The 22,276-nt window shown below is 57.7% G+C and overlaps 2 protein-coding genes across 2 annotated transcripts; both read left to right on the top strand.

Annotated features, from left to right (window-relative positions):
* Positions 1-271: 271 nt before the first annotated feature.
* Positions 272-12,580, top strand: SH3BP1 (SH3 domain binding protein 1). The gene is made up of 18 exons (XM_082666586.1): positions 272-350; positions 1,501-1,543; positions 1,776-1,880; positions 3,023-3,099; positions 3,409-3,520; positions 3,612-3,688; positions 4,190-4,328; positions 4,888-4,956; positions 5,108-5,198; positions 5,626-5,771; positions 6,747-6,858; positions 7,214-7,295; positions 7,386-7,466; positions 7,996-8,112; positions 8,662-8,759; positions 9,094-9,259; positions 10,284-10,378; positions 11,807-12,580. Exons 1-18 carry the CDS (start codon positions 292-294, stop codon positions 12,217-12,219), a joined length of 2,082 nt encoding a protein of 693 aa, XP_082522712.1. The 5' UTR covers positions 272-291; the 3' UTR covers positions 12,220-12,580.
* Positions 12,581-15,144: 2,564 nt separating this feature from the next.
* Positions 15,145-21,622, top strand: PDXP (pyridoxal phosphatase; the record flags this gene model as incomplete). Its single annotated transcript, XM_082666788.1, has 2 exons — positions 15,145-15,718; positions 20,322-21,622. The coding sequence occupies 2 exons, from the start codon at positions 15,145-15,147 to the stop codon at positions 20,636-20,638; spliced, it is 891 nt and encodes a 296-aa protein (XP_082522914.1). The 3' UTR covers positions 20,639-21,622.
* Between the last annotated feature and the right edge of the window lie 654 nt (positions 21,623-22,276).

Genomic DNA, 22,276 nt, shown 5'->3' on the forward strand with positions numbered 1-22,276 from the left:
GCGGACCCACACTCGCCGGGACCGTAGCGGGGGCGCCCTTGGGGGGCCCGGAAGACGCGAAAGAGCGAGAAAACAAACTTGGAGAGAGGAGTGACCTGGGGGCCGGGGGCGGAGTCGCCAGCGGGGGAGGAGAGAGTGAGCTGCAGCGAGAGCGCGGCTGGCCCAGGAAGCGGAGAGCGCCGCCCACCCACCCGGGGCGAGAGAGGCGCCGCGGGCAGAGGCAGGCTGGGCCGGGGGCTGCCGGGCCCTCGACCCCCACCGTGACCCCGCAGCCCCCAGCCCTCCCCCAAGATGATGAAGAGGCAGCTGCATCGCATGCGGCAGCTGGCCCACACGGGCAGCTTGGGACGGTGAGTGTCAACCCCTTCCCTTCCAGTCCCATTCTCACCCGGCAGGACCCTAGAGGAGGTGGGAGGTCGGGGGGAGACTGAGGACAGCTGGACAGCCACCTTCTGACTGGCCACCTCTTTTCCTCCCCTCTGAATGCCATCCCCTCTCCTAGCCAGAGCAGGAGGGGCAGGCGCTGGCCTTTGGGGGAAGGGGCACCCCTACCCCTGACTGGAGGGTGGGTGGAGGATCAAGGATGCTGGGTCTTCTCTGTCTCCATGAGCCCCTGAGTGGACGGTCCTCCCTGGCCTCACTTGTCCCCTCTGTACAAGGGGGGACTGTTAACCATCTCTGGTTGCCTGCGGGGGAGGGATGGTCAGGGCCCCAGACCTTGGGGGAGCAGCAGAGATAGGGTCCTGGTAGTGATGGGAGGAGGGGCCGCCCCTGCCCTGCCCTGCGCCTCTTCCCACCGTCCTCCAGCCCAGAGGCGTCCTTGCTTCTCTGTCTTGCTTCTGCTTTTCTCAGCCTCAGGTGGAAACATCCCCACATTCCCACCACAGTCCCTGAGCTGGTGGTGTGGAGGGTGGAAGTTTGGGGAGCTCCCAGGGCCTGTCTTCTCTCCTCTTCCCCCTGCGCTGGGAGTTTCTCATTCTCTGGGCTCAGGGGAGCGGACTGGGTGTCCACAGACCTGCTGTAGTCACACACTGGCACAGATGCCTATATGAGCATGGGCAGTCAGGCCGACTTGCTCGGAGCCTGTCCCCACGTGTCCCCGGGCAGGGGCCCAGGACCTGCCCACCACCACAGTCCAGAGCCCTTTGTAACCAACAGCCCAGGAGTCTGAGCTCGCACACTTCCTGTTCTTGGGGCAGCCCGGGCCTCCTTTCCCCAGGTCAGCAGAAGAGAGAGGCGCCCCCAGTCCCCGCTTCGGTTTCGTCCGCCCTCTCTGGGGACACAGCCCTGGGTGGAGGAGGAAAAAGCCCGGTATCCTATTCCCGCCCCCATGGAATGTGTTCCGACGGGGATGAGGCAGGCGGGCCACCCAGGGCGGCCTGACTGGGAGGGGCACTGGAAGCATCTGGGGTTCAGGTGCCCTGTTTGCAGTGGGGGGGCAGGAGGAGGCGGGGGTTTCCTAACCTGGGCCAGCTCAGCAGAAGCTGTCTCCCCCTGCAGCACCCCGGAGACTGCCGAGTTCCTGGGGGAGGACCTGCAGCAGGTATGTGCCTGGGCCGGCAGCGGGTGGCAGGGCAGGCCCATGCAGGCTGTCAGCAGAGGGCCAGGCAGGGATGCCAGGTGGGGGCCCGAGTTGAGTCATTCCAATGCTGTTGGCAATGGGGTCCCCAGGAGGAGGGAAGAGAAAGGCAGTTCCTGCTCTGGGGGAGAACAGGACAGTGGGGCATGGGGGACAACAGCCCCCCACGATCCATAACCCCTGGACCCCCTCCCAGGTGGAGCAGCGACTGGAGCCGGCCAAGCGAGCAGCCCACAATGTGCACAAACGGCTGCAGGCCTGTCTGCAGGGCCAGAGCGGGGCGGACATGGACAAGCGGGTGGTGAGTGGGGGTCCCAGGGAGGAGGGGCCTGGGCAGGACACCTCTGTCCAGTGGGGCAGCGGGGTCGGGGCTGGGGTCTCCCCACTAGTCTGAGTCTCTGGCACCAAGGGGGTGGAGACTGCTCTGTCCCAAGGCTCCTCCGGCACCCCACTCATGAGGTCCTATTTCTTCCCCATCCCCTTCTTGACGCCGCCCGCCTGCACCAATCTTCTGAGCCACAGCCAGGCTTCTGACAGCACCTGAACCTCTCTGTCCAATCAGCACCCAGAGCAGGTGCTCACAACTGGGCAGTCTGTGAGGGCTTCCTGAAAGAAGTGGCATTTGAGCTGGATTTTGAGTGTTACTCACTGGTCTTAACCAGTAGCCAGTATTTATGGACTGATTACTGCTAGTCTGTTACTAGGATATCTCCATGCATTGCCTCACTTAATGTGAAAACAACCTTAGGAGGAGGCTGCCCTTATTAGCACTGTGTACCGAGAAGGAAACAGAGACAGAGAGGTAAAGTGACCCACTCAAGGTCACACAGCTAGTAAGTGGCAAAACTGAGATTCGAATTCTGGTCTCCCTGACCTAAGCTGGTGCTCTGTACAACGCTAGGTAGGAATGTGGGGGGCAAACTTGTAACTGGGCAACAGTTCCGTGTGGCCAGAGCAATAGGGAACCGTGGAGGGTTTTGAGCTCCGCAGGGGCTAGGTCAGCCACAGATGCCCTGCGGCAGGGGAGAGGGCCCACTCTGAGGTTGTGTTCCTGGCTCCTCCGCCCTCCCTCTAACTGTGAACTGGGACAAGCTCCATGCCCTCTGTTTTTAGTTTTCCATTCAGTGATGGGACTTGGTCCATGACTCCTTCCTGCCCAATCGTGTGGCTTCTGGGAGGGGGCAGGGGGGCCTCAGATGGGTGGGGGCTCTGTACATGGTTACGGGGAGCTGTCACCTCCACCGTGCCTTGTCATCTTCCTGCTTCTACTGTCACCTGTGTCCGTGGCCCTCCTGGGTTCCCGCTTCCCCTGTCCACGCCCAGGGCCTTGCTGGGGATTCTGCCCCTAGGAGACTCACCATGTGCTCAGGCAGGGGCGTGGAAGCAACCCAGTGGGCGAGCGCACGCGCTCACGCTCACAGCCGGCCCTGCCCTTCCCTGCAGAAGAAGCTTCCCCTCATGGCTCTGTCCACCACGATGGCCGAGAGCTTCAAGGAGCTGGACCCCGATTCCAGCATGGGGTGAGCACGGACAGGGACCTTGGCCCTCACCTGGAGATGCCAAGGAGGGATCTGGGTCAGGAGAGGGTCCCAGTCAGGGAGGGCATCCACGGTGGAAGGATGACCAGGCTGGGAAGAGTGTCTGGGCTGGGAACAGTGTCCAGGTCAGTGAGGGTGGCCAGGCCTGCAAGGGCGTTGGGCTCAGTGAAGACGAAGGAGAGACAGAAGAGATAGGGGGTGATGGGGAGGGAGGAGGTGACCCTGCCCAGTCTCTCCAGAGGGGGGTGAGGGGCTGTGGGAGCCCGGGCCCACTGGGTGCTGTGTCCACAGGAAGGCCTTGGAGATGAGCTGTGCCATTCAGAACCAGCTTGCTCGCATCCTGGCTGAGTTTGAGATGACCCTGGAGCGGGACGTCCTGCAGCCGCTCAACAGGCTGAGTGAGGTGACCCTGCCCCCTCCCTCTGCCCCCAGCTTCCCCAGCCTCCAGCTCCCACCTCCGCAGCCCGCTGAACCCTTCCTGTGCCCGCCCCCAGGAGGAGCTGCCAGCCATCCTCAAGCACAAGAAGAGCCTGCAGAAGCTGGTGTCTGACTGGAACACACTCAAGAGCAGGTGGGAGCCACAGCCTCTAGGTGAGGTTCACGCCTACTTCAGCCTACGGATGTGGCCACAGGGCTTCGAGGCCCTTCCCCCACCAGGAGGACGCTGCAGGGCCCACTGAGTACAGTGTGTGTCCTTGTGCACACGCCTGGTCCTTAAGAAGACATATGGGGACAGTGCATGTGAGGGTGCCTCTGTGCGCGTATGTGCATGTGCTTGTGCCAGCTGGGGTACCCAAAAGCCCGGGATAGCCATAAACAATCCTCCAAGATCCCTGGATGGCGGGAGGGGCCCCACCCTCCACTCTGGAGGTGCGTGGCCATGATCACCAAGCCCACCACCAGGGGGTGCGCCAGAGCACTCTGCCCAGGGTGGGCAGAGACCCAAGGCCAGTTCAGCTCTGGGATTTGCATCTATAAATTCCGGAACCCTATGTGGTCAGGCCTGTGGAGGGGCCCTTGGCTCTGGATATGCGATGGGGACGTAAACACCCCACCTTGGGATCCTCCCCAGGCTCAGTCAGGCAGCTAAGAACTCAGGCAGTGGCCAGGGCCTGGGCGGCGGCCCGGGCAGTTACACCACCACAGCCAACAAGGTGGAGATGCTGAAGGAGGAGGAGGAGGAGCTGAAGAGGAAGGTGGAGCAGTGCAAGGTGAGGGGCACTTGGGCTTCCTGCATGTGTGGTGGTGGCACGGGTGGGTGCTGTCCCCATTTCTCAGATGGCAAAACTGAGGCTCAGAGAGGTGACGTGACTTGCCCCAGGCCACATAGCTAGGAAGCAGCAGAGCCGGGATTTGAACCCAGGCTGTCAGGCTCCAAGGTCTGTGTACTTAGCCATCACCTTGTAGCCACTTCTGTCTGTACCATACGCATAACACGTGGGCGGGAGAGACGCCTGTTCACCGGAGTCTCAGTGCGTTTGCTAAGTGAGTGAATGTATGAATGAAGGATGGGTGAACAAATGAGGGGTGAGTAACACAAGGCACTGTGCTGAGGATATAGGGACACAGAGAAGAGGACTAGAAGCTGTAAAAGCCCCCCAAGAGTTCAAAGGGGTCCCTGCGGGCTGGCCCCAGGAGCAAACCGTAAGCAGAGAGAGGAGAGCTGGTTGTGACCCTCCCCGTACAGCTTGGGCAAGTTGCTGTCCCCTCCAAGCTTCCCCGCTGGGCCCCAGCCTCGCTGGTATAAGCCCTCCCCTCTCTGTCCCCAAGGACGAGTACTTAGCCGATCTGTACCACTTTGCCACCAAGGAGGACAGCTATGCCAACCACTTTATCCACGTGAGTCCAAGACCAGGCTCCTGCCACCCGGAGCTCCGGGGCCACTGAGACCCCCTGCGAGATGGTGGGAGGGAGGGGTCTGCGTTTGTGGCCCCTGGGGGAGGCTCAGCTTCCCTCACTTCCCCCCGGGGGTGCCCTCTTGTCCCCATAGCTCATGGAGATTCAGGCCGATTACCATCGCAAGTCTCTGAGCTCGCTGGACACGGCCCTGGCTGAGCTGAGGGAGAACCACAGCCAAACAGGTGGGGACACAGGCAGGCCCCGACCCCCACCCCTGACCCCCACCCTGCTTGGGGCACGTTAAGAAGCTTGCACTCCATCACGAAAGGCAGCAGGGAGCCAGAGATGCGTTCTGAGCAGGGGAGCGCTCAATTAGATTTGCGATGAAGAGATTGCTCCGGCTGCGGCTGCGTGGAGGATGGAATGAAGGGGCAGGACTGGAACCCTGTTAGGAGGCAGGAGGGAGGTGACTGTGTCCCGGACTGGGGTGGGGGCAGTGGAGGTGGGCGGATTCAAGAGATGTGTTGGATAATTTCAGGATGTGTGGCATGGGTGGTCAGGAGGGAGGTGGTAGCCCCTTGAGAATGTCTGGGGATGCCCCTGTCTGCCCTGACCTCGATGCTCAGAGGTGGGAGGACCCTGGGCCGCTGATCTGTCTCGTCCCTGCAGACCCCTCCCCCTCGATGATGGCCGCCCCCTTCTCCAGGGTGTATGGGGTGCCTCTGGGAACCCACCTGCGAGAGCTGGGCCGGGACATCGCCCTGCCCATCGAGGCCTGCGTCATGATGCTGCTTTCTGAGGGCATGAAGGAAGAGGTGGGGCTCACTGGAGTGGGTGGGGAAGGAACACCAGGGCCCTCACTCGGTCCCACACCTCCCACATGCTGCCCGTCGCTGGGACCTGTAATCTCACCACCATTAGCGTACAGGTGCCGGGAGAAGGCGTGGCCTCCTGCTGCTGAAGTGATACCACCTCCCACTTAACGATGCTCACGTGGGCCGGGCACTGTGCCATCAGCCCTTTGCGCTCCTTGTTCCATTGGATTATCCCAATAACCCTTGGTGGGAGCCCTCATTGGCTCCATTTTGCAAGGGGGAGCCAGAGGCCAGTGGGTAGACGTGCCCAGCAGGTGAGAAAGTGGCGGTGAAGCCGGAGACTCCACGTGAGTCACAGCCACACGCTGCCCTCATCCGTCCTTTGCACCTCGGTCGTGCTAGTGTATCGGCTGCTTTCCTAAGGACAGACCCTTAGGAGGTGGACCACACCCAAAGGCAGACCTAGGCTTCAGGACAGTCCTGCTGGGCCTCCTATCTCCCTTTCACTCCTAACCAGACTCCTGTCTCCCCACGACTTTTCTGAGCTCCTCCCAGACTTCCCGGTTTTGTTTTGTTTTTTTTTTGTGGTACGCGGGTCTCTCACTGTTGTGGCCTCTCCCGTTGTGGAGCGCAGGCTCCGGACGCGCAGGCTCAGCGACCATGGCTCACGGGCCCAGCCGCTCTGCGGCATGTGGGATCTTTCCGGACCGGGGCACAAACCCACGTCCCCTGCATCGGCAGGCGGACTCCCAACCACTGCGCCACCAGGGAAGCCCCTAGACTTCCCCTTTTGCTCAGAATCTTAGACCTTAAGAGTCGAGAGGAACCACGAATACGGTGGTGTTCACTCTGCCCACCAGCCCAGTGGGCCCCCAAGGCCTACTCCAGGCCATGAGTGGGCCAGGGCCTCCCAACCGGGGTGTCCTGCCCCGCCCACCCCTCTGTGATCCCCACCTTCCCCCTCTCGCACCTCAGGGCCTCTTCCGTCTGGCCGCCGGGGCCTCGGTGCTGAAGCGCCTCAAGCAGACAATGGCCTCGGACCCCTGCAGCCTGCAGGAGTTCTGCTCTGACCCCCACGCTGTGGCAGGTAGCTGCTCTGAGGAGCCCTGGGTGGAGAGCCTTCCCCCCAAATCCCTTCCCTGAAGCTGCCTGAAATGATCCCATGATAGTTGGCTTAAGGCCTGATAGACATCTGAGGAGACACAGGAGTCCTTAATGTTGAGGTCCATGGTGAGCCCCCTGAAACGTGTGTATGTTTTTCTGCGGACAACATCACTAGGCTTCATCATTTTCTCAGAAGGGCCCGTGGCCCAAAGAAATGATCAGACGTAGGCACGTTAGTGTGAACAAGAGCTAAAGGTTCCTAACATGGAGAGAGCTGAGGCCTGGGGGTAAAGTTGGGGGCTTGGAGGGCTGCATCTGAGCCCCCGCCACCACTCCAGGTGCCCTCAAGTCCTACCTGCGGGAGCTGCCGGAGCCCCTGATGACCTTTGACCTCTATGATGACTGGATGAGGGCAGCCAGGTGAGGATGGCGGGGGGCAGGTGCTGGGGAGGACGAGGCTACAGAGGGGCCACCCAGGGCAGGCTCACCAGGTCTCTCCCCCGTCCACAGCCTGAAGGAGCCAGGAGCCCGGCTGGAGGCCCTCCAGGAGGTGTGCAGCCGCCTGCCCCGTGAGAACCTCAGCAACCTCAGGTGAGCCCCCAGCCCACACCCAGGCCTCCCCCAGCCAAGGCCCAGCTGCCACTTCAGGGCCGTGGGCTGGTATCCTTGTCCTAAGCAATATTTCTGAAAATACCACTTTGATGTATTAACTGTATTTTCTTTATGCTAGACATCGAACTGAACACATACCTTGAACCTTGAAGCCACACCACCCGGCTTTAAATCCCACCTCTGCCACTATGTGGTCCTAGGCTAGTCATTTAACTCTCTGTGCCTCTCAGCACAGAGTTAACTCTCAGCACCCTCATGTGGAAGACCTGGAGCATAACAGTCCCTACTCTAGGGTGGCTGGAGGTTCTCAACTTAGTGCCTGACACGTAGGTGGTGTTCAGTAGATCAGCTAATGTAACTAGTAAAAATGTTCCTCAATGTCCTGTGCGGTGTCTGCCACTCTTTGGCAATCCCAGGCTGGAGAAGTCTCAGGTCCTGGGGGGCCTCCATGGGTGTTCATGGCCCAAGATGCCCTGCCCCTGGTCCAAGTGCCCCTCCCACGCCCCAGGTACCTGATGAAGTTCCTGGCACTGCTGGCCGAGGCGCAGGAGGTGAACAAGATGACACCCAGCAACATCGCCATTGTCCTGGGGCCCAACCTGCTGTGGCCCCCTGAGAAAGAAGGGTGAGTGGCCACAGGTTGGGGGGAAGGCGGCAGTCCCCTCCCCCCCCCACATCTGCTGCTTACTTTTCCCCTGGGCCTCCGTTTCCCCATCCTTGGAGTAGGTTGAGCAGCTGCAATTGTCAAAGCTGCTGTGACGAGCAGCCAAAGGGATCATGGATCCCATGGGGCTTTGGAGATAGGCATTCTGGGTAAAGGCAGTAATGGGGTGCTTGGTGGCCTGTTACGGGGAGCTGGGCGCCCAGAGATCTGATTCTAGCGCGCCCCCCCCGCCCCCCACCTTCCAGAGATGGGCCTTAGGAAGTCACTCTGGACCTTCATTTCCTCATCTGTAAATGGGAGAGAAACTAGACAGACATTGAGGATGTTTGCTTTGGGAGTTAGATGAGATAATAAACGGAGAACTGTTTTGTAAACTGTAAAGAGCTGTGATGTGTGAGGGGTTGTTATTCACCTGGTCCTTGTGTCCCCAGTGCCCAGCACAGGGCCAGAGAGTTGGGGTCACTAGACTTTGCTAAATGATGACTCACTTTCACTTTCTTTTCGTCCCAGGGACCTGGCCCAGCTGGACGCAGCCTCCGTCTCATCCATCCAGGTGGTGGGCATGGTCGAGGCTCTGATACAGAATGCAGACACCCTCTTCCCTGGAGGTAAAGCTCCCGCCTTTGTGAACGTGTCCCTTTTTGTGCCTTCATCTGCCCAGCTTGGTGCCCTCCAGACTCAGCTTCAGTCCCTGGCAACCCTGCAAACTCACCACGAGGCCTGGAGGAAATGGCTCCTCCACTCTGAGCCTCCGTTTCTCATCTGTAAAATGGGGATGATGATGCCTGCTTCGTGGGATTCTTGTGAGGCCCACCTGGGAGTGGGAAGGCGAAACATGGTCCAGACAACATCCGGAGAAAGGGAAAGTGGTCCCAACACCGGCTGAGGAGGGGAGGCCTGCGGAAACTCTGTAAGTTCAGATCTGCTCCCTTCTGTCTGCAGATATCAACTTCAACGTGTCAGGCCTGTTCTCAGCGCCTGCACCCCAGGACAAGGTCAGCGACAGGCCGGCTTCCGAGGAGCGTCCATCGATTGCCACACCCACCCCGGCCCCTGTACCAGCTCCGGCTCCGGCCCCTGCCCCAGCCTCAGTGGCTCTCAAGGAAAGGTAAGGACTGATGGGTATGAATGGCCCCTGTCCTGGCCTTGAGATGCCTAGCCTGAGACACCATCTCTCAGGGTGTCCAGTAGCATTTTAGGAAATATGATTATTATATTTTCATCCCAAATACCAGGTTTCCCAGTTTGGAGTGGGTAGGATAGAGACCTCAGAGGCATATTCTTCTCAACCTCTGATGTGTTCCCTTCTGTGTTATATGCTTCTTTACTGAGCACCTACTGTGTGCCAGGCGCTGTTTCAGACCCTGGAGATTTAGGGAACTAGGGAACTGATCATTTTGGAATGTGTAAATTCTGTACCTTCCAGTCTTCTCTTTGATCCTTTAAATCGGGAGGTTTAACACGGTGCCACGTTGCCTCCGTACCCAGCGGGTATTGATCAGTTATCACAGACTGCTGGGGCCCAAACCATGAATTTCCTCAGATGAGCAAGACAGACAAATGCTGCCCTTAGAGCTCGCATTCCAGGGAGTGGGGAGACAGAATCAACCAGAACACTGATAAAGGCACAGTATAATGTCAGGCAGTGATGTGTGCTACGAAGGACAGTAGAGCAGGGTCGGGGGGTCGAGTAGGGAACAGGAGTCAGGCAAGGGGGGCTCAGGAAAGGCCTCCCCAAGGAGTAGCCAACGGAGCAGAGCCAGGAATGAGCCCTGGCCTCCTCCCCTGCTTCTCGTCCGTTCTCTGGCTTCTAGTGGCCAGAACATCCCGTAAAGGTCACATGGAGGCTGAGAGCTGAGATACAGGGGAGGCCCTGCTTTCTACCCCACATCTTGGTCACATGAGGGACCTCAGACACTGTCGCAGTGTCACACAGCAGCCAGGGCTCAGTGGATACAAACTCTGGCCCATGCCAGAAGCATCTTATCAGATCCCAGGCCCAGCCACAAAGTGGTGGAGAACAACTCCTGGGAGGACCCAAACTCAGCCTGTTGGCTGGAAATCTCCCCAGGATTCCAGGAGTCCTCTGGGTGATGGCCAAGGCTGACCCTGACCCTCTCCTTCCCTCGCAGGGCAGAGTCTGAGGCACCCCCCAGACCAGCCTCCCCCAAGGTCAGTAGGAGCTCCCTGGAGGCAGCGACCCCAACAGAGGACATGGCTCGGAGGAGTGAGTTGGCTGTGGGAGGAGAAGGGGGGCAGAGGGTGGGCAGGGAAAGGGGCCGGGCAATCCCAGACTGTCCCATGTTTTCAGACAGCCAGGGGAGACCAGGAATCCAGGTGGCTAAGGGCCCAGGTTTGCTGCCGGACACTCTGGGTTCAGATTCCAGCTCTGTGACCTTGGGCAGGTGACTTCACCTGTCTGTGCCTCAGCTTCCTCCTCTGTGTAATGGGACAATAACTGCACCTGCCTTGTAGGGCTGTTTGGAGAATTAAATGGTGCTGCCTGGCCCATACCCAGCACACAGTAAATGCTCGATAAAGGTCAGCGATTGAGTGTTGGGGGCGGTGGAGTTCAGTCCCTCAAGAAGACCAGGGATCACAGAGTGAAGAGGGAGGATGGGGTCTTCAAAAGACAGCGAAGGAGGGTGGTGGTGGTGGTGGTGGTGGTTTGGTAGCCTCCTTCTGAGCCCCTTTGGTGCGTTCACCTGTTCAGGTGGCCTAAAGCCAGGCAGGTGAGGAGGCCGAGGGTTCAGGTGCAGAGTCTGCCAGGGTAACTAGGACACTTGGGACACCCAGCCCAGGAGGCTCTAGAGTTTTCCACCTGGATGGGAGTAGATGGAACAGCGTCAGGAGCCTCTGGACCAGCAGGAGCTGGCAGGTCGCACAGGGATCTTCTTACAGGAGGGGGCTTCTAGCCACCTTTCCTGGATGGGGTGCAAGCAGGATGTTTGCTCACTGGAGCACAAGTCAAAGGACGGTCACAGCATCACCTGCGCTGGTCCTCACGTCAGCCCTGGGAGGTCAAGGCTGTCATCTTATCTCACCGATGAAGAAACTGAGGCTCCCGGGGGCAAGTGATTTGCCCAGGCCCTCCAGTGGGTGGAGACAGAGCTAGGACCAGGGGCCAGATGTCCTGCCCCACCTAGCCCCTCGGCTGCCTTGTGAGGTTGGACTGTGCAGGGGCATCTGAGCGCTGGGGTGGGGCAGTTCTGGTGGGCTTCTGAGAGGAAGTGAGGAGGACCCAGGTGGCAGGTGGAACAGGCAGCAGTTCTTCATTCAGCAGCTCTGTACTGAACACGCACACGGCGCTAGCCAGCTGGACGTCAGCTGGCCTCACTCAGTTTACATTCTAGTCAGGGAGACAAGCAATAATCGAGCAAAATTAAAACTGACGAGATCATTTCAGAGGGCAAGAAGTCCCGTGAAGAAAATACGACCGGAAAATATGCCAGTAACTGGGGCAGGGCGGGGGAGGGGCCCTCTAGCTGAGGACAGACGTGGACCGAGGCCCGAATGGTGAGCAGCTAGCGTGGAAACTGTTCCCGGCAGAGCGAACGGCAGATACAGCAGATTCGAAGATCCCAGGGTGGCATCGAGCTTGGGGATTTGCCGCAGGCAGTGTGAACGCCTAACCGCCCCTCTCCTTCCTCCACAGCCAAGCGCCCAGCGCCGGCCAGACCCACCATGCCGCCCCCCCAGGTCTCCAGCACCCGCGGCTCCCCTCCAGCCCCACCCCTGCCCCCTGGCTCTGGCAGCCCTGCGACCCCCCGGGCTCTGCCCCGCCGTCTGGTTGGCAGCAGCCTCCGGGCCCCCACGGTGCCACCCCCGTTGCCCCCCACTGCCCCCCAGCCTGCCCGGCGCCAGAGCCGGCCCCCACCAGCCTCCCCCAGCCCGGCCTCCCCGGGGCCAGCCTCCCTTGTCCCAGTCTCTCTGAGCACACCTGCCGATGTGGACCTGGGGGCGGCCGCAGAGGAGGGAGGGGCCCCTGAGGCTGCAGGCAGGGCCCCCACTCCCCCGGTTATCCCCCCTCAGCCCCGGCCCAGGAGCCTCGCCTCAGAGACCGACTGAGCTGGCGGCTTCTCCCCGACAGCCCTCAGCATCCCCTCCTCCCCACCTTGTCCTCCCAGGACACAGCCCTCACCCCTCCCAAGGGGGTGAGGGCCTCCAGCCTTTGCCTACAAGTGCCTCGGTGTCCGCTGGGTCGGCCCCCACGGCAAGGAGGACTCAGGACAGTCCTCCACTTCCAGACCTCTTACTCTTGGCTCCACCCTGGGCTTGGGGGCGCCCCTCAGCCAACTCCCCACTCTCTGGCAGGGTCCCAGGGGAGCCGCCGGAAGGAAGGAGACGCTTGCCTGCTCCTACAGGACTTTTATTTTTCTCTTGCCAACATATTTTTTTGTAAGGCTGGTAAATAAATTATTTTGGACAAAACTGGAGCAGCTGCCCAAATGATAGTTTTATTTTCTGTTCTTGAAATAAAGAAGCCACTTTGATAAAGGGGAAAAAATTACCTATTCTTTGCCTCCTTTCTTTTTCCCTGTCTGAAATAATAACAGCCAACATTTTTAGCACTTACTCTGTGCTACCTATCGTGCTTTTCTATGCATGATTTCCATTTAATCCTCTTCCAGGGAAGTAGATCCCATTACTTCTTACAGGTGAGGAGACTGAAGCTCAGAAAATGACCAAGGTCACGTGGCAAGTGAGGCATGGACCTGGCCCAGGTCTGCCTGATTCCAGAGCCTGGATCAGTCCCTCACATCCTGAGCAATTTATTTAACTTCTTGGAGTCTCCTTCATCTGTGAAAACATTTAACAACTTCCACCACAGAAATGTTGGTTTGAGGATTAAAAGAGACACACTTGTAAAGACCAAGGTACCGCCCTTGCACACAGAAGTGCCCTATAAGTGATGACTGCTTGCTGTTTCCCCCAACCTGTGGTGTTCTCTGTTCCCAGAGAAGGCAGGGAAGGCTCCCCTGTGGAGCAGGGATGGATCTGTCCTCAAATATTCCCTGAGGCTGCTCTGTGCCAGACTCTGGGCTAGGTCCCAGCTCAGCCCTATGCCCTAGGAGCTCCTGGGAACGGACGGGCAGGAGAACTGACAATTACAATCAAGTGTCATGGGGGTTCCCTGATGGTCCAGTGGTTAGGACTCCACGCTTTCACTGCCGAGCGCGCAGGTTCAGTCCCTGGTTGGAGAACTGAGATCCCGTAAGCCGCGTGGCAAGGCCAAAAAAAAGAAAAAGAATCAAGTGTCATGGCACTGGGAACCCATGTTAGCACACTTAGGGGCAAGCCAATTAACCCAGACTGGTGTGTGTGTGTGTGGGGGGGGTGAAGGCCAAGAAGGCTTCCTGGAGGAGGTGATATTGAGGGGGAGTCTTTCAGGAGCTGGCCAGCTAAAAAAGGGAAGAAGGAAGAACATTCCAAGCAAAGGAGACCACCTATGCAAAGGCCAGGAGCAAATGCCCAGGGCACTGAGGCACAGAAAATATCAGCCTCAGAGCCTGAGTGACAGGGTGTGGTTTTTCCCAGGTCTTTGAAGCTCCAGTTGCTCCTGGGGGTCAGACACGTCTTCAGAACCTTCTCAGAGGTTGGCAGACCACCTCAGAATTGTGACACATTCCTCCCCAAGTGGGGACCTAGGCAGCTGGGTCCCATCACTGCCCTGGGCAACTGGCTACTGCTGCTCTGTCTCCTTCCCGCTCCAGGGTCCTCGGGTGACAGACTGCCTTTAGCCCAGTGCCTCTCCACTCTGGCCTCACAGTAGAATCCCTGGGTAATTAAAAAAGCAAAGAAATTTTGAAATGCCAGGTCTCACCCAAAACAATTAAACTAGAATTTCTGGGATCCTGCAACACATTGGTATTTTTAAAAAACGTTTCTCAAAAGTCATGGAACTGGACTTCCCTGGTGGCTCAGTGGTTAAGAATCCACCTGTCAACACAGGGGACACGGGTTTGAGCCCTGGTCCGGGAAGATCCCACATGCTGCGGAGCAACTGAGCCTGTGCGCCACAACTACTGAGCCTGCACTCTAGATCCCGCACGCCACAACTACTGAGCCCGTGTGCCACAGCTACTGAAGCCTGCGCGCCTAGAACCCGTGCTCCCCAACAAAGAGAAGCCACCTCAATGAGAAGCCCGTGCCCGCAAGGAAGAGTAGCCCCCACTTGCCACAACTAGAGAAAGCCCACGCACAGCAACGAAGACCCAAAGCAGCCAAAAATAAATAAATTAAATAAATAAATATATATTTTTTAAGTCATGGAACTGTACATTTAAGATCTACACATCTTACTGTATGTAAATTATATCTCAAAAAAAAAAAAATATTCGTTCCCCTGGGGACTCCACCGCACAGCCAGATTGGAGAACCACTGGTCTAGACCAAGGGCTCCAGCGTCCGAGAGGACACCGTGTGCCTCTCTCCTCAACACACCCACACTCTTCTCAAGACTTCGCTCGTAACTGGTGTGATCACGGTTCAGAGAGCAATGAGATTTGACCCAAAGATAACATCTCCTTTAGCATCTGTTTTCCTCCTAGCAACCAGCCGTCTTAAGCTTCTGATTGGCTGGGGAACGCGGAGCGGGCCATATTTTCTACTTGTAACTCCTTATTGGTCAAAAGGAGCGTCAGTCTCTCAGCCTCCCATCCCTGCAAGAAGCTAGTTAGGACTGAAGCTCAGCGACTACTGGCCCAGCGGAACTAAGGGGAGTGACGAAGGACCAGGCTAGGCCGTCGTTGGTCCCTTTCCCTCGGTGGCGGCCGCGATTCCGCCCTTTTCTCCAGGTTCCCTTAGCTCGCAGCCCAGCTCCTCCCCGAGACTCTAGCCCCCATTGGCCGCGGGCCAGGCCGTGACCCCGCCCCCTGGCCCTTGCGGCGCGCCGATTGGCAGGTGCCGGAAACCAGCCAGCTGCGGACGAGCGCGCCGTGCCCGCGGAAACAGAGCGGCGCGGCGCGAGCGTGCGGGCAGCCAGCCGGCTGCATGGCGCGCTGCGAACGGCTGCGCGGCGCGACCCTGCGCGACGTGCTGGGCCGGGCGCAGGGGGTCCTTTTCGATTGCGACGGGGTGCTGTGGAACGGCGAGCGCGCCGTGCCGGGCGCCCCGGAGCTGCTGGAGCGGCTGGCGCGGGCTGGCAAGGCGACGCTGTTCGTGAGCAACAACAGCCGGCGCGCGCGGCCCGAGCTGGCCCTCCGCTTCGCGCGCCTCGGCTTCGGGGGGCTGCGCGCCGAGCAGCTCTTCAGCTCCGCGCTGTGCGCTGCGCGCTTCCTGCGCCAGCGCCAGCTCGGGCCGCCGGACGCGCAGGGCGCGGTGTTCGTGTTGGGCGGCGAGGGGCTGCGGGCCGAGCTGCGCGCCGCGGGGCTGCGCCTGGCGGGGGACCCCGACGAGGACCCGGGCTCGGCCCCGCGCGTGCGCGCCGTGCTGGTGGGCTACGACGAGCACTTCTCCTTCGCTAAGCTGAGCGAGGCCTGCGCGCACTTGCGCGACCCCGACTGCCTGCTGGTGGCCACCGACCGCGACCCGTGGCACCCGCTCAGCGACGGCAGCCGGACTCCCGGTGAGCGCGGGGCTGGCGGGGAAACTGAGCTAGGGCGCTTATGCCTCCACTCCTGCGAGTGGGGTGGGGAAGGGGCGTATCCAGGTGCCAGGTGGGGAACAGGAGGGATGTGAGGGCGGTCCCCACCCAGCAAGAGCCCAGGATGCTTTCATGTCCACATGTGGTAATTCTTGCAACCGTCACCCTGTGAGGGGCAGCAGTGGGGTCCCGGTTTGACAGATGAGGAAACTGAGGCCCATTGTGGCTCAAGGAGTTGCAGGCGGAATCCAGGGCCCCGACTCCCAATCCTAGCCTTTCTGAACCAGCCTCAAGGGCTCCTGTCATTTTCCCCACCCGCCATCGGGGTGAGGTCGGAGAATTGGGGACAAAGCCTGGAAGGATTCCCCCCGCCACCGTTGGAGGTTTGGAACAGGAGTTTCTAGCGGCAGGTTGAAGGCAGGTGTGCGGGGAGCGCAGAAGGTGGATGGAGTTTGACCTGAGTTCCAGTTCCAGCTCCAGGGCTCTGTAATCTTGTTAAGTTACATAACCTTTGAGCATCTCTGCCCTGGGTGTAAAATGGGAATGGTAACCATGACAGTTTCGCTGAGGAGAGAGTGATCAGGATGAGTGCCTGCTACACAGCAGGTGCTCAGATGGTGTAAATTGTATCCAAGGCCTCTCCTATTGCAGAGCTTTATGAAGCACCTTGGTGTCTTATTTAGTTTCAGAATTACTCTGGAGATGGAAGTTATTGTCCCATTTCCCAGTTAAACTGAGGCTAAGAGAAGGGAAGTGAGCCACCCAAGAAAGAGCAAGAGGATCTGAACTTGGCTCTTGAGGCCACCTTACCCCCAGCCTCTAAACCCCACCCCCTCCATCCAAGGCACTCTTCACTGCTGTCATTTGGGAATTCAGATCTGCAGAGAAAGCAGGAGCAAGTGAGCCGCCAACATCTTGGAGGGTTCAAGTTAGACAAGAGCAGGTGGTAGCAGAGGCTAACTGACAGTAGTGAGTGTGTGTGTGGACAACCAGTCAGTAAGCTGAGGGCAGGGTGAGATCTCCATGACTCACTCCCTGCTGGCCGCTGACTCGATTGATACCGGACCCTAGGAGGGCAGGGTGGGATCGATTGAGGAGTAGACACAGTATTAAGATGGGTGGCAGGGAGGTCCTAGAGCTGAGGAGATCTGAGAAAGCTTCCTGGAGGAGGCATCTTGCAGGACAGGGCACTAGGGAATGGAACAGGGCTTGAGCCATGGCAGAACCAGTTCCAGGCTGAGAATCTTATAGTTCTAGGCCCGTCTTAGCTTTGCTGCATGACCACTTCAGTCTCAGTTTCCCCATAAATCCAAGGTGAGGGTGCTGGTCAGGGCTCCCAGCTGCACTAGCTCCTGCCTACCCTAGGCCATGCTATGAAAAGTGAGTTTCTTTGGGGGCCTCAAAGCTCAGGTTAAGGTTTTGGGTTCAGAAGCTCCCCCAGGGGCTCAGGAAGGATGGTGTGGAGGAGCTGGGGAGAGACCAGGCCCTGCCCACACGTGCCCCTTGGGTCTCACCACCCATCTGGCTTTGCCCGCCAGCTCTGCTGGTCATTCCCACAGCCAAGAGGGGGAGACAGAGCTTAACAAATACAGCGCTGGTGTCCTGTTTGGGCACAACTGAATCATGCAGCTTTGAAAGTGGAATAAAAACACTAATAAAGGCCCCAATATGCATAAAATCTGAAATAATGCTAATCTCACCCCAGTTCCCCCTCCCCAGTCCCTATGGGTCTCCTAAATTGTGTGTTTACCTATCTACCATGTGGCAGCCACTTGAGATGGCAAATAGAAATGCCTGTTGTCTTAGGAATACATCACCAGCAAAACATACGCCAGCCTTGGATGACAGGTTGTTGAGAAGAGTGGGATGTAGTGGTCTGAGGACACAGTTACGTTCATAGACTCCCCTGCTTGGATGCTCGCTCACCCAGGGTACGGATCTTAGCTTCATTCACTGCTCTATTCCCAGTGCCTCACACAGTGCCTGGCATATAGTTGGGCCTCAGTAATATTGGCTGAGTGAGTGAGGTGGGACATGGGGGGCCAAGAGGGATCGGCTCCGACCTGGTAGGAAAGGAAGATGCTGGGACTTCCCTGGTGGCTCAGTGGTTAAGAATCTGCCTGCCAATGCAGGGGACACGGGATCAAGCCCTGGTGCGGGAAGATCCCACATGCTGCGGAGCAACTAAGCCCGTGCACCACAACTGCTGAGCCTGCACTGTGGAGCCCGGGTGCCACAACTGCTGAGGCCCACGCGCCTGGAGCCCATGCTCTGCAACAGGAGAAGCCACCGCAACAAGAGGCCTGCACACAGCAACGAAGAGTAGCCCCTGCTCACTGCAACTAGAGAAAGGCCCCGTGCAGCAACAAAGACCCAACACAGCCAAAAATAAATAAGTAAATTTATTTTAAAAAGGAAAGGAATATGCTAACAGAGCTACCATTCTTTTTTTTTTTAATATTTATTATTCATTTATTTATTTATTTTGGCTGTGCCAGGTCTTAGTTGTGGCATGCAAGATCTTTAGTTGCGGCATGCATGCAGGATCTAGTTTCCCGACTAGGGATCGAACCCAGGCCCCCTGTATTGGGAGCACGGAGTCTTACCCACTGGACCACCAGGGAAGTCCCCAGAGCTACCATTCTTTTTTTTTTTTTTTTTCTTTGGCAGCACGTGGGCCTCAGCGGCCATGGCTCACGGGCCCAGCCGCTCCACAGCATGTGGGATCTTCCCGGACCGGGGCATGAACCCGTGTCCCCTGCATCGGCAGGCGGACTCTCAACCACTGCACCACCAGAGAAGCCCAACGAGCTACCATTCTTGAGCTGAGAAAATCACTTTGGGGTGACGCAGTTGAGCCCTTCCCATCCTGGAAGGAATTTCTAACTAACAGGGCAAATGGCTTTTCTTCCCTACCCAGTTCTCAGGAAAACAAGCAGGCGAGTTCTAGGTCAGAGGTCAGGGAGACCTTCCCAACAGGGTTGCTCTGGGCCAGCTCTGCCTTGATCCTAAGGAAGTTCCTCCTCATCTGGGGGCCGCAGGGCTGAGGATTCTTCCTGTTTGTGCACCTTCTGTGTCTTGGGCTTAATCAAGTTGAGTGTCATCCCCTATGAGAAGGGAGACAGGAGGCCCAGAGCATTTGGGGTCAGACCAGTGGAGTACTGATGTCTAGGAACTGGAAGAGTCTTGATTTATGCCTTTTGCCAATTTCTGTGGTGTAAGTACTCCCCCCACTGTGGCTGATTTCAGCCTACCAACGTGAAGTCACTTATCATGGGGTTGGGAAGATATGTACACGCCATTCTGTAATATTTCCATCATTAGGATGCAAGTAACCTCAAGAGCATAGTTAATGGTAAAATAATTAGGAAGTGATGAGTTTTGAGAATTTATTAGCTTTGTTTTAAACATATTTCACTTGATTGTTAAGTTTATATAAGTTGACTTTTAATAGTGGCTTTGTTTAACCACCAACTCATTTCAGAATTCCTGAAAATGAAACATTCAGCACTCCCAAGCCCGTACAGGCTGGCCCTGCATGTGTCTGGGTCAGACCTACCTGAATGCATATCCTTTATCTGCCACTTACTAAGCTGTGCAACCCTGGACAAGTTACTTAACGACACTGAACATCAGCTTTCTCATCTGTAAAATGGGCGTTCGTGAGCTCCCACACAGCCCCTGGCACTTTAGAATATGCTCATCATTAGTGTGAAGGTAGAACATTCTGGCACAAAGATGTACCCCTGAGACGGGCACAGTGGACTCATTGTGTGGGACAGGATGGTACTGGGCTGGGAATTAGCCTTTTCTAGACAGTCCTCCTATTGTTAAACACTTGGGTGTGTTCCACAATTTTGCTTATTATAGTTACTGAGGCCACGGACATCTTCAACCATGTAGCTGTTTGTCTCCAGTTTGAATTCTCGCCTTGTGATCACTTTCCCAGTGGAGGCTGACTGGGTCAGAGGTGCGAACATTTCTGTGCCCTGCTGTGTTCCAAAAGGGCTGTGCCAGTTTCTGATGCCAGGAGCACACATTCTTGTAGCAATGACCACAACTGCTGTTTGTTAAGGGCTTTTCTGTTTCCAAAGCATTTGCCCCTGTGGTGCTCACAGCACCTCTTTGAAGGTAGGCATTACTTGGATCCCCCTTTCCAGTGAGTCTAGGGAAACTCAGAGAGGTTGGCTTGCCCAAAGGCGTGTGGCCGCCTGGGTAAACTTGTGAACGGCACGCAGGGCTGACTGAGCCAGGCCCGGTTAATGCAGTGGCTCAGTCAGGCCTTACAATACCCACGTGAGATACTGCCATTGATATCCCCATACAAGAGATGGGAAAACTGAGGCACAGGGAGGTTAAGTAGCCTGCCCAAGAAAGGTGGAGATGGGGTGTGAATGCAGGCATCTGGTTGCAGAGTCTGTGCCCTTAACCCCTACACTAAGACTTGGAAGCAGGTGGCCTTTTAACTCATTTCAGTGCCTAATTTGACCCCCATGCCAAGCTGCCTCGATGGGAATTCCAGTTTCCGGGCCTGGATGCTTTCCCCGCTGCCACCCGCATTAACCGAGTCTCCATGTCCCTGCAGGCACCGGGAGCCTGGCTGCTGCCGTAGAGACAGCCTCAGGCCGCCAGGCCCTGGTGGTGGGCAAGCCCAGCCCCTACATGTTTGAGTGCATCACAGAGCACTTCAGCGTGGACCCCAGCCGCATACTCATGGTGGGCGACCGCCTGGAGACCGACATCCTCTTCGGCCACCGCTGTGGCATGACCACCGTGCTCACGCTCACAGGCGTCTCCCGTCTGGAGGAGGCCCAGACCTACCTGGCAGCCGGCCAGCACGACCTCGTGCCCCATTACTATGTGGAGAGCATCGCGGACATGATGGAGGGGTTGGAGGACTGAGCCCACCTGACCAGCAACTGTGGCTGCAACCCTTGCTCACCCTGTTCCTGTAGATGGAGGTGATGGGCCAAGAGCTGCATTAAGGGCTACCAGCTCCCTGGCCCCAGTTTCTACCCTGGTGGGGCTGGAACCCAGGGAAGATGTCAGGGCCCTCGGACCCCCTTCCAGCAGTGGCTGGGCACTCTCCTGTCCCAGAAGCTGCCCCCTCCCTGCCACTGGTTTACCCTGGCCTGACCCAGCCAGGTGGCCTTATATCCTGACCTGTGACCTCCGCTTGTTTAAATCTGGGCCCTGCTGCCTTGTGAGGACTTCCCCCAACCCTGAGCACTTAATCCCCTACCTCCTCCCTGGGGCCTCTAGGGCTCTGCCTGCTCCTGGGTCCTGGCCCTGGGTTCCTATTGACCGATCAGAGGTCTAGGTAGCCATGAATCATTATTGTCCTGAGCCCTGAATGGACCGATCAGAAGGCTAAGTGATAGTGACTCGTTGCTGTTGGGTCTTGAGTGGACCAGTTGGGAGCCTAAGCGACAATGACCCTTTCTTGTCCTAGGTCCTTGGTAGACCAATCAGGACCCTAGGTAATAATGACCCATTAGTCTCTTGGATCCTGAATAGAACAATCCAGAAGTCTGAGAGACTGGCCTCTGGACAATCTGGGTCTGACTGGACCAGCCAGGGGTCCAGATTTCTGTTCATAAATACGGGTCCAAGTGCTGAAGACACCCCTCCTCCACAAAGGGGGCCACTTGGTGGCTCTGGGGGCTTCTGTAGCTGAGAGCCCCACCCTCCCTGATCACGGTACCAGACCAGTGTTGACGGTGGTCACAGCTTGGGAGGGGGGCTTTTGTGGCCCGCCCCCCGTGCTGTCAGTGTTTGCTGTGCCACCTCTCCCCCGCGCCCACCCCCAGCTATTTATTTATTATTGCGTGCCCGTGATGGTGGGGATGGGGGATGGGCCTTCCCTGCCACCTCCACCCCTGTTGTAACCAGTCCTCCCGTACTTAATAAAGTGCAAGTGGGAGTGTCTGTGGGTTGAAGTCTGTGTCCAGGGTGGGGCGGGGGGAGGAGCCCCTGCCTGAGCCTGCTCTCCCCGGAACTGGCCCACCCGCTTCGTGAAATGATTTACCCCAGTTGCAGAGTATTCTCTGTGTGCAGTGGTACCTTAGCACAATAGCACTTTGTGCCTCACTGAGTCGTTATATACCAATCTGCCTCAGTCCTTCAGAAAATCCAGCAAGCTTGCATTACTCATCCCACTCTACTCCTTGGGGAATGAGCATCTTAAAGGTGATGTTAAGTTAAACACGACGGCACACCCCTGGAAAGTGTGACCACCTGAGGCAGGATCTGGACTTGTGTGGGCTGACTCCGGGAGGCTGCGGCCCCTCTCTGTGGAGACAGGTGCGAGACCGGTCCTCACCCTCCAGGAGGCTCAGGTGAGGTGCTGCGCACCCCCCTCCATTTCAGGCATCCTTCACACCTGGGCTGCTGCTGTGAACGTGTGCCCTGCTGGCCTCGAGCATCCTCAGTGCCTTCTGCAGAGCAGGTGGCCATCTGTGAGCTGGCTGAGGGGAGGACTTCGAGGTCTGGAAAATTCTCTTCACTATGATTCTTCTGGGGAAGAGGGAGTACTTGACT

This window comes from Grampus griseus (genome assembly GCF_964374135.1).
Source record: "Grampus griseus genome assembly, chromosome: 11".
Classification (NCBI taxonomy): Eukaryota; Metazoa; Chordata; class Mammalia; order Artiodactyla; family Delphinidae; genus Grampus; species Grampus griseus.